This window comes from Falco cherrug, chromosome 3 (genome assembly GCF_023634085.1).
Source record: "Falco cherrug isolate bFalChe1 chromosome 3, bFalChe1.pri, whole genome shotgun sequence".
NCBI lineage: Eukaryota > Metazoa > Chordata > Aves > Falconiformes > Falconidae > Falco > Falco cherrug.
In genome coordinates, this window is record NC_073699.1 from 30,407,874 (window position 1) to 30,420,017 (window position 12,144).

The 12,144-nt window shown below is 37.8% G+C and overlaps 1 protein-coding gene across 7 annotated transcripts in view; it reads right to left on the reverse strand.

The window, feature by feature from the left end:
* The window catches only part of MATN2 (matrilin 2), a 76,063-nt gene that overhangs the window by 14,428 nt on the left and 49,491 nt on the right, over positions 1 to 12,144 (reverse strand). For 6 of the 7 annotated variants that reach the window (XM_055704967.1, XM_055704970.1, XM_055704971.1 and 3 more), the window contains exons 8-17: positions 10,037 to 10,159; positions 7,785 to 7,907; positions 5,376 to 5,498; positions 5,091 to 5,213; positions 4,621 to 4,743; positions 4,074 to 4,196; positions 888 to 1,010; positions 671 to 793; positions 458 to 580; positions 164 to 286 (exon numbers count right to left, since the gene is read on the reverse strand). In XM_055704967.1, the coding sequence (XP_055560942.1) occupies positions 164 to 286; positions 458 to 580; positions 671 to 793; positions 888 to 1,010; positions 4,074 to 4,196; positions 4,621 to 4,743; positions 5,091 to 5,213; positions 5,376 to 5,498; positions 7,785 to 7,907; positions 10,037 to 10,159 (1,230 nt within the window). The remainder of the gene's footprint in view (positions 1 to 163; positions 287 to 457; positions 581 to 670; positions 794 to 887; positions 1,011 to 4,073; positions 4,197 to 4,620; positions 4,744 to 5,090; positions 5,214 to 5,375; positions 5,499 to 7,784; positions 7,908 to 10,036; positions 10,160 to 12,144) is intronic. The other variant, XM_055704972.1, reaches the window with a different exon arrangement.

Genomic DNA, 12,144 nt, shown 5'->3' on the forward strand with positions numbered 1-12,144 from the left:
ATGACTTTCACAAAATGTAAAAAAAATATGGCAATAAATTTCCATGAAGAAGCTTACTTCCATGAAGTTGATTCTAAATTAAAGACACAAATAACACACTACCATTACATGGTGTGTTCCATTAAGAGATTGGGAAGTACAACACAAAGATTTAACAACTTACTCCTACAAGTTTTCCCATCTTCCCTCAGTGTGAAGTCCTCATGACACTTGCAAATATAGGAATCACCAGTATTAACACAAGTATGTTCACAGCCATGATCAACTGAGTTGCAAACATCTTTATCTGAGAAGAGTGGATGGAGTTTGTGAGGTGAGGTTCATTAGGGAGAGATCATACCTTCTATTAACCTGTCTAAATAGTTGCAAATCACAAACATACACATGTGCAAATACTCACAGTCACAACACTTAAAAGCTCAAATAAAAACATACTTTTATAGCTCAGGCTACTCACATCTACATGTCTTTCCGTCTTCCTTCAGTATGAATTTTTCATGACACTTGCAGATGTAGGAATCTTTAGTATTCACACAAACTTGTTCACAGCCATGACTGACTGAATTGCAAACATCCTTGTCTGCAAACGGAAGAGTTGGCAGTCAACATTCATCAGCAGAGGCATCAATTATGTGTGTAATTCATCAAATTAAGTTCTCATCCTACTTACTTCTGCAGGTTTTCCCATCTTCTCTCAGTAGGAACCCATCATGGCATTTGCAGATGTACCAATCATCAGTATTAACACAAACATGTTCACAGCCATGGTTGACTGATTTGCAAAGATCTTTATCTGAAAAGAGATGACAGCTTGTGCTGGTTAACGCATTTCTACACGAGCATGAGCTGCAGATAAAAAGTACGCTGATAAATATCAAACTACTTACTTTTGCATGTTTTTCCGTCTTCTCTTAGCAGGAATCCCTCCTGACACTTACAAACAAATGAATCCCCAGCATTAACACAATCATGTTCACAGCCATGGTTGACTGATTTGCAAATATCCTTGCCTGGGAACAGTTAGATAATATTTAATGTGGTTTGCTATTTAAACTTTTTTTTTGTCAATACAAAGACTGTGGTGGTAATCCCATGAGCAAAGAAAGATGGAAACCTCCAAACTGAAAGCAAATCTCTGGCTAGTTAAACCATAGACAGCTTAGTTTACATGCAGTAGAGTCCTTTACCATCTGAGCAGAAAGAATTGCATAGTTTGGATGGCTTCCCACTGACAATAAATAATTTTAGGATTAATCTGGCTAGATTAAGGAGAAGGATTTTACATTAGGAGTAGTAAGAGTAAAAACAGGGAATAATTTAGTATGGTCATTTAGCACAAATTCATGCTGGTAAAAAAAAAATAGCTAAGCCAAACACCACAGGACATGAAGCAAAATAATTCTTTAACATCCTTACATCAATGCCAAGAGCCTGCATAAACAAACCCTGGAAGGATAGGGATTACTCATTTAAGAGGATAAATAAAATCTAACTAGTATTGCTGAAAATTGATGGGAGGATTTGTGTGTTAAAATCAGTTAGTTAAAACCTCTTCAAGAAGGGTGGATGGGGAGGAGGAGAAAGTACAGAAGGAAGTGGAGCCATCTATCAGCATTCGCCGTTTCTTTTTCACTGCAACACAGAAGAAAACATTCTTGATTGCTAATTGAGAACTACCTTTACCTAAAGGTACAACAGTACTGACAGCCAAGTTCAGACTGACTCTTCAGCAGAATACTTAGGTTTAACATGCAGGGAAGAAAACCTTATATTTTTAAAAGACCTTAAATCTGAGCCAAATTACCTGGAGGTCTCACGATGCCAACACAAAAATTCCAAAAACTACTAGAAAGGAAAATCTTCTAACTCAATAAGCATTACATTTAAGACATGGCAATCTAAACTAGATCCCATTATAGCAGATAAAGAAGAAATTGCCATGTAAGTAAACTTAGCATCTGCTTATACACAGCTGTGTGCAACTCAAACATTTGTTCTTTATAAACAGAATCAAATACAAACCAGCAGCAGACATGGCTATAACTTCAAAAGGATGAATTGTACATAGCTGAAAGCAAATATAAGCCAGAATATTTTGGGATGGGGTGGGGGTGGTGTAACAAAAAAACAGTAAAAGTGAATGACTGCCCTATTTAAGGTTATTTTACTAGATACACCCCAAAAACATAGTCCCATAATCTAAAGAGAATGACAGAGTAGTTAAAAAAAGCAACCTCATTTAGAAATCGACAACAGCTGTATGATTTGAATAATGATTGAAAGAGAAGAACATTCACAGTATTTACTGAACATGAAAATACCGGGAATTTGAAAACACTTAAATAATAAGATAAAGGACAAGGGGGTGCACGGCCAACAAAATAGAGGATAGTATGAGTAAGTTATTTGAAGTCTAAGGAATAAAAAGCATTCTAACAATGTATTATTAATTAATAGATAGAAATGGTAGAATTGCCAATCTTAATGCAGAAGCGTTAAAATAGTTAAGTGAGCGAAGAGTTTCATCAGCTGAGAAGCAGGTCACACAGCACCTACTGAATACACACATTTTAAAATCAGTAGATCCAGGTAACTTGCAATGAAGAGTTGTAACTGGCTGAAGAAGACCTTGGATGGTTAGTGTTATTTTTCAGTAACTCCTAGAACTCTGAGGAAGCTCCAACACACTTAGCAGTCTCCCTCCACAGTGTATGCACACACACTGAAAAAATTACTATTGCTCCAGTGTTTGGAAAGGATGGATAGTTCATTGTAAGCCTGTCAGCCTGACATCAATCTGCATTAAAAAAATGGCATGGATTAATGTGGAACTTGCTTCAGAGTAAAATCAAAGAAAGAGAATTAATATCAATCAAGCTCATGTTATGGAAAAATAGATACTGGAAAGCTAACTAAATATTTTTTAAAATTTATTATGAGGCTGGTTCACAAAGCTCATGCTGTTCACACAATGGAGCATTCAATAAGGCAGTAATCTCTATTTATTTTCATTAAGGAAACAGTCTACAGAATCAACATTATATGGATTAACACTGGCTAGAGAGGTCTTCAGGATAAGTCATAAATGGGGAAACATGAAGTGGCTTTCTTTCTAAGAATTTGCCGTGATCCTCTACTATTTAACATTTTTATGAGCAACCCAAAAGAAACTACAAAATAATCGCCAACAAAGTTTGTAGGTTACTCCAGTTTTGAGAGAAAAGCAAATAAAAATAGAGCAGCTGCTGATATAAGGAGACATGAACCTTTTTGCAAGCTGGATAACAGCAGATCATATGTATTTTAAAGTAGCCAGAACTAAGCTTATACATTCAGAAACAAAGAATGAATGCTGTACTTACAGGATGTGGGACACCTGTATGACAGAGTCTTAAACAGCTTGTGATCGTGGTAGATAACAACTGAACACAAGCGCTAGCAGAATATTTTGGTCATAGACTCACATTATGTTTGGTCATAAAGAAAAAGATAGATTAAAAAAAGATAAAAAAAGATAGGTAGATTAAAATAATAATTAGGTGGCTATAGATGCTCTGCTCTGGACCCTGCTGTGTTTCCTATTAGACGACTTTGTACCACTGTGGTGCCCCCATAAGGATGCTGATGAATACCAGAGGTTTTAGGGGAGCAAGAAGAGATTTATGGAAAGATCAGAAAACATATAAGGAGCCTGAAGGAGTTTCATCTGCTTATCATTTACAAAAGAACATGCTAAGAGGTTAAAGGAACAGGTTAAGTCGTGATCTGCATGAATACACACAAAACAACACAGTGGCAATTAAAACTTCAATTCAAAGTAAAATGCAGCAACATCCTATGCTGAAGATTTAAATTCAACATACTCAATCTAGAAATGAAGTTCACATTTTCAAAGCTACTTTCAAATGTTAAAATTGACTGGTTTTTTGAAATGTATCTTCAGTTCAAATAATTAATTTCATATAAGTCTTACGATCTATAGAGAACAATATTCCATTCTGACTACTATGAATCGGTAAATAATCTCCTATAAAAAGAAAAGAAATTAATTCTTTTATTCATAGGCTACTTACTTCGGCATGTTTTCCCATCTTGCCTTAGTACAAATCCATCATGGCACTGGCAAGTGTATGAATAGTCATCATTAACACAAAGATGTTCACAGCCATGAGTGACTGATTTGCAGATGTCCTTATCTAGGGATAACGTAGATTTTATGTACTACAGTTTGACAAATGAGAACATTTCCAAAACTTTAAAGACTAACAGTAATAAGCTCCTAAGAAATAAAGAATTTATCCTCCTTTTTGGCAGGCAAAATCCCCAATAAAAAGACCTGCCTCTAGCACAATATGTTTCTTTAGTAGACCTCTGAGTGCAAAAAATACAGTAACATAAAATAATTTACTTTTACATGTTTTCTTATCTTCCCTCAATACAAAACCCTCATAGCACTGGCAAATGTATGAACTGTCAGTATTCATGCAAACATGCTCACAACCATGATCAACAGAATTGCAAACATCTTTATCTGGGAAAAAAATAACGTTGCTAGTATTTAAAACATGTCTATGAATGCACAGATCATAAAGGAAATCTATTAAAGATAAGGACACTTACTTCTACATGTTTTTCCATCTTCCCTTAGTGCAAATCCCTCATAACACTGGCAGATGTATGACTCATCAGCGTTAACACAAACATGTTCACAGCCATGGTCAACTGAACTGCAAATGTCTTTATCTGAAAATAGTTGATGAAATTTGGTTAAAGCACATCTACAGTGAATATGTTAATGGAGAAGTAGTAGCTTTTATTAGGTGTACTGATACACTGGAAGAAATGAATAGAAATTTATTCAGCAAACACTTCTAACTCTTGGTACCTGAAAAGTTGTCTTTTTTTATCTCCAGTCATACCAATTTGGCTATTAAATACACTATTTCTGTACACAGAGTCTCTACAAGTTTCTGGCAAGTATAAAAATACTAATCCTATATTATAACAGTAAACTGTTGTATTTATTAGAACACTTCCATAAACCTACATACTGTAGATAAAAGTCTGTGAGTAATTATTGGAGTACTTACTTCTGCATGTTTTCTCATCTGCTCTCAGCAGAAAACCCTCATGACATTTGCAAACATATGAGTCACCTTCGTTAACACAAATATGCTCACAGCCATGGCTGACTGATTTGCAGATGTCCCGTCCTGAGAATGATTGATACAAACATAGGTTTGGAATGAAAACATGTTAAAAAAATGTAGATATCAAAAAGTAGGGTTGTTTTTCTTCCAGTAAGAAGTGAAAAACCCCTTTCTTTCCTTGCTTGATGCGCATGCAAAAACGTTCAATAGATAACAGTCACTCACTTCTGCACCTCTTGCCATCTTCTCTCAATACAAATCCCTCACGACACTTGCACATGTAGGAATTGTCAGCACTAACACAAATATGCTCACAGCCATGGCTCACTGATTTGCAGACATTTTTACCTGAGAAAAATTTAATAGATAAAAAATTGCGTTTAGGGTAAGATGTTCAAAATGTTAACAATTCCCAGCTACTGAATGTTCTTGTCCTTGCTAGTATACTGGACTCAATCCTGCAAATCATTTATAGCACCTGCTGTCTTTTTTTGTTGTCACAGAAAGGTACATCTTTGTCCTGTTCATTTTGCAACCTCAGTATTAAGAAGTGCACTGTTCCAGTTCTAGAGTTTGTAGAATTTCATATCCCTAGCATGCAGATTAGTGACCCACTAGGATTTCCAAAGGCACCTAACTCCCACATCCACATCTCAAGTAAACTTTCCAGTGAGAAACAGATCTATCATCAACTTTTTATCTTCAGTAATGAACCTGTTCAAACCTGAAATAGTTAATGCTTTTTCTTCCTCTGTGCTTAAGTTCAGAAGGTGTTTGTCATTTTTCTGTAAAGTAGGGTTACAAAAATGCAGTGTGTGTAGTATTTAAGGATAGCGAGAAAGACAAATTACATGATCCTGCTGTGGAATTCTGGAAAGTTGCCAGCTATAATTGGGCAAACAGATGTTCATGGGGTTTTCTCATACAGAATGTAGATACAATTCATATTTCAAAATAAAATGAAATGCAATCTATTAATTAACATTATTTAAACTAACATCTTGTATTCCCTTTCTTTCCCACACACTTATTTCCCTGCAAGACTTAGAACAAACAGAACAGAACATTCCATCTGGAAGGGACCTACAACAATCTGCTAGTCCAACTGTCTGATCAGTTCGGGGCTGACCAAAAGTTAAAGCATAGTAAAAGCACTGTCCAAATACCTCTTAAACAACTAACAGGCTTGGGGTATTAACCACTCCTCTAGGAAGCCTGTTCCAGTTTGACCACCCTATCGGTAAAGAAGTGGTTCCTAATGCCCAGGCTAAGCCTCCCCTGGTACAGCTTTGAACCATTCCCACATGTGCTGTCACTGGATCCAGGGGGAAGAGCTCAGCACCTCCCTCTCCACCTCCCCTCCTCAGGAAGCCATAGAGAGCGGTGAGGTCACCCCTCAGCCTCCTTTTCTCCAACCTGGACAAGCCCAAAGCCCTTACCCGCTCCTCATCGGACATGCCTTCCAGCCCTCTCACCAGCTGCGTTGCCCTCCTCTGAAGGCGTTCAGGGACCTTCACATCCTTCTGAAATTGTGGGCCCCAGAACCGCACACAGTGCGCAAGGTGAGGCCGCAGCGACACTGAACGCAGGGACAGGCGCCGCTGGGGCCGCTGGTTGTGCTGTGTCCGATCACCCCAGGGTGACCCAGCACCCGTGGCTGCCAGGGCACGCTGCTGACTCACGCTGAGCCTGCTGTCACCGGCACCCCCAGGTCCCTTTCTGCAGCGCTGCTCCCCAGCCACTCCTCTCCCAATCTTTACTTGTGCCTGGCGTTACTCCATCCCCAGGTGCAGAATCTGGCATCTGGATTTGTTAAATTTCATCCCATTAATCATAGCCCAGTGCCCCAAACTGTCTAGATCCCTCTGGAATTCTGCATGGACAGAACATGTAGCTTGCTTTTAGAGTGTCAGTACTTCTTGAGATAAGCAGAATTTGTCTGTTTGCATGGAATAATCAAGTAGGGTGCTGTTGTGATACACAAACTGAGAATAAGGAGCTTTTAATTTGACATGGTAATATCTGGGTGACTGATTTTTTTTTCTGTAAACGTTATTTAACAGATGTTGATGAGATCTATGGGATTACAGTTACAAAATACTTAATGCCTGTGTTTTTTTCAGACTTATCCATTCTTGTTCTTTGATCACTTAGTGATCAACACTATAAAAATTAAGAAAAATTTGCAATGAATGTTTTCTTGATATCTGCCACTCATCCTGACTGCATAACGTAGTGAAATGTGTAATGCAATTACAATCCCTTTGCAATCATCCTTATAAGGATGCCCCATATATATATATATGCCCCATATAAGGACATAAGTCAGAATAAAATAGTTTTGGATCCGCAACAGTTTAATTTCAGGGCTACTTTTTAAATGGCACAGACATTTAAGGTGCAATTCAAACGGCTAAAAGTATGCATCCAGGACCAATTTAGATGCCTTAGCATATCCAGGATACTGACATACTACTGGCAGATATGACATAAAAGGGGAAAGTGAACTTTTTGAATCCTCAAGCATTTAAAATGATGCTGGACATTAAAGTTTAGGCACTCAAATCCTACTTTACTGATTTCTTCTATGGGTGTAATAAAAATCTAACTCTGAGTTCCTGAATAATAACTTACGTTTGCATGTTTTCCCATCGTTACGAAGCCTGTATCCTTCAAAACACTGACAAGTGTAAGATTTGTCACCATTTACACACAAATGTTCACAGCCGTGATCACTCAGAGCACAATAGTCAACTCCTGTAGGAGCAATTTAAGTTATTAAAAAAATTTTACAAATAATGAATTATTTTTCATCTCCAGTACTTCCATGGCATATAAACAAGTAAATATAAATACATTGAACTGCTTAAACAATAATCCAGTTCCTTATCTGATAATATACATATAGCATCAATAAAATGTAAGAGGGCCTTGTGGTAAACTTTGCATTGGTTGCTTTAAGCAGAGTTGGGAAATCATACTTTCCTATACTTACATAACTCAACAGAGTCCATGCCTCAGGACTTACAAATCGAATTTTAAAAACCCAGTACAAAACACTTCAGCAGTGACTTTATGTAAGACAGTGGCAAAGACAAAAAAAACCCCTACCTTATGAACATTATTCTTTAAATACAGTCTCCAAATGGCCAGATGCGAAGGTGGCAGTCCCTAGAACCCACTAGTGCACCTGACCCAGCTGCTGTGGCAGCAAGCAGAAAGCATCTCAGGGACCTCAGTGTGCTTTGGCTTAGACTAGTCAAGCTGTTGCAAAGAATTGCAAGTGACAAGTACTGTCAAATACGGTCCATTTTTCATCTCAAATTTCCAAAGTGTTTCTTCTCTGTAACAGGACCCCTGGGACCCCGCAGGCAGCACTTGCTACTGTCTATTGGCTACACACACGGTGTCACTCATTTTTTTGTAATTAGTTGTCAGAGTAGAAATCTGTTTACCATTCAGATGTTCCCACAACTGTCTTAAGATACTTGTGCCTGTGTATGACACCAGAATTGTAATTTCCAGATGTTTTCCCCTTAGGAGTGGTATATGTTAAATCCCTTCCATTCAACTGCTCATTCAGGAAATCCCAAAGTGCCAAAACTCTTTTCATGATAGCCTAAAAATGTTCATAGGGTTTCAACAACTCATCTGGAGGTCAGAAATAGGACAATTTCTTTCCTAAATATATATGAGGAGAGGGGTATGTTGGCAAGAAGAGAAGCTATTCAAAAGAGCTCAGTTTCATTGCACAGAGGGATTCCAGAAGCCACAGCACTGTTTAAATGCTGCTGATAGGTCTCCAAGTACAGCCTGGAGGAAAGTAACTCAAGAGTGTAAAAAGATACCTCTTTTTACTACAAAGGGAAAGAGATTTTCCATTTACAAGTTGATAAAACTCCATAGTTCAGCTGTTTTAAAATTTCCAGTTGTTCTTTCAGACAAATGTCTAGAGACAAACTGTTTCTAGTACAGCCTATTGTTGTTACATGCACACTAGTTCTGCTGTTGCATTACTGTCTGCCTCTTTCTAGAGAGTTACAGTGGCAGACAGCAGCAAAGTCTGCCAAGGTATTGGATGGGGCTAAAAGGGTTAGTAGGGAGGCAAAGACAAAGTTAAAGACAAATTGCCTTTACTGATTTGCCTCACTTCTGCCTAGATCATTTTTGTGACTGAGCACTTGCAGTTTGACTTCTGTTAAAAATGCGTTGCTCAAGTGAAAGAAAAGAAGTGAACCCTGGAGCTGCTCCAACATTCAACAAATTTGAAAAATAACATACCTCCAAACGCTGTAGAGAAAGTGGCCCAAACCCTCTCATCAAAGAGGTCCAGGAAAAGTCAACAGGCCAAATGCATTCACATTCCTCTTTCCTGACCTGTTCTATGTACTATTTTTCCAGTGAAGAAGGCAATTTGGCTATCTGCAAGACTGCCATGAATCTAAATGATCATTAGATTTACAAAGGGTAGAGAGCTTCCAGGTCAACTGTTGTTCACTTATTAAGGGTTCCCATGCAAAATGTAAAGCTCAGTGTGAGACTCACACTTCTCCTCCTGCCCCAGGTAAGCTGATGCAGTTCACCTGGCAGACACTGCTGTCCACATGACCTGTCAGTCAGACATTTGTTATGTGACTGACAAACTGCCCTCAACACCTGGGGAGCAGATCTTCCAAAACTTTTCTGAATAGGTGAAGATTTACAGTTATCTTGACAAGTATCCTTTCCTAAGTCCTTTTTCTGTTTGCTCCTACTTTCAAATCATCCTTAAAGTATTACTGAAATGCAGACTGTAAAACTAAATTGAAGGTGTGTCCTCTTCCCTGTATGAAACCAGAAACCTTCTCCAGATGAACTGAGATCAAAAAACTTCTGACAAGACTTACTTGTGCAGGTTTTTAGGTCCTCATTGATGATAAATCCTTCCAAGCACTGACAGACATAGGAGCCATCAGTATTTAGGCACAGTTGCTCACAGCCATGATTGTTTTCAGCACAGTGGTCCACTCCTGTTGAATTGCATTAATAATTGAAGAAATCACATTGGAGCCTTAGATACACTACAACACTGTAGTTAGCACACAATGCCTTTGCAGAGCAAGAGAAAAAGATCCGCACAGCTCTTTATTTATGCAGTGTCCCCCACATATTTGAGTAACCTGAATTACCAACACCTAAGTGAAATTAATACACTAAGTCCACCTGGGAGATAACAAACTTGATGAAGTGCAGATCCCCCCTGCCGAAAATCACAAAGGGAAACTAAGGTGGAGTGAAGGGAGAACCTTGAAGTCCTGCCTGGTCTCACCCACAGAATCATGCTTGCTTTCTTTAAAAAGCAAGACTCTGTCTTTTGTTCACCATAAAATTTTCTCAGAAAGTATGAATATTAGTAACTCTTGAAATAGAAATTATGGCTTTCAGATTATTTAATAAACAGGACATATTTTTCAGCAGGATGAGAAATCACCCACTTAAAACTGGCCTGCCAACAGGTTCAAGCAGTTAAAGCCTAGTGAGGGACAGATACAAGTTATGAGCATGAGAGTGTCCTAATATGTTGCTTTTCCTTGATTTTCTTATTCCAAGTAAGATAAAGCGGAAATTTTTTTATATGCAAAATTACCTTGTATGCAGCTGGTTGTGTGGAAGATGAAGGGTGGGGGAAAGGAGAGAGAAGTGTGAATTTGGTTTAAAAATCACATTGGCTTGTAGAATGGACAGCAAGGCAGTAGGGTGAGATACAAGGTGCACTTGCTGTAATCTGCTGACTGTAAATATAGGAAAAGCACATTTTAGGAAAAAAAGATTTATGCCAAACTTCCTCATAATATTTTATTGCAACGTGCTAATGGTTATTTTTAGTCATATAGGCCTTAATCAGTTTAGCTTAACTTGATCAAAAGTGGTGGAGTTCCCACAGACACGAACAGTCTCATATGTTTCTATCTGCAAATCATTTACAGATGTGAACAGGCATGTCTGCAGCTATTTGTTGACATTTAAAAGCTTCTGTATTTAATGTAAAATTACATAATTCTAATTATTGCTGTTTATTTAACTAAGCAACGAGTTTGCAGTAATTGGTCCAGATTTACCATTATACATAGATAGAGGTAACGCTGGCTTGTACAACTGAAGCTGAGGTGTCAGTTTTTACTAGTTAAAGAAAGTTCCAGCTGGAACATTCTCCTTTTTCCAACACTTTACATCATCATGGCTTGTGTAACTTCTCAGAGCACACAAAAAATGTGGAACAGAAAAAGAAAATAGCCCCCACCCCCAGTATTCTCTGTGAAAAATTGCATCTGTTTGGCACCATCTTTTACAATACAAACACCCACACTACTGTGAATTTTAACATTTAAATACTCTGGGTTCTCATGCACAGTCTTTTAACACATTCTTTCAAAGAGCAGAGTAATCACAAAGCTGGTAATTGCCAGGTTTTAGAAATTAGTATAACTGTAAATCTAGTCATCCTGTGCTTCATTACATGTGTAAAAAAAATGTAAGAAGGGGAATAGCCAGGATAAGGCTCAGCATTTTAAAAAACAATGTCTGTCTTGGAATGTATTCATTTTTAGATATTCAACTTGTGATAGCCTAAAACGTAACTTTAAGAAGTTCTGAGCTCTTGCAACACATCCAAATTTCCTTAAATGTGGCTTTATCACAAACAGTTTATTTAAAAATAATTACTCCCTGGCCTATTAACTTTTTAAAAATTTCAGTGACTTCCAGTTCCATTGGAAAAATATGTCATAAGCACATCAGGAAAAAATGCTGCCAATATTTTAGATGATGTGCAATATGGTTCCCTGCAATAAAAGTATCTTCTAAAAACTGGGTGACGTCAAGTGGGCGATGTTGTTGGGTTTTTCTATTGTCCTGGGTTTCTGGTGCAACACTGATCTTTTTTGCATAACATTCTTATTAAAAAGAGGATGTTTTACTGAATAGATCACTGAAAGTGTAAAACATATAGAAGGGG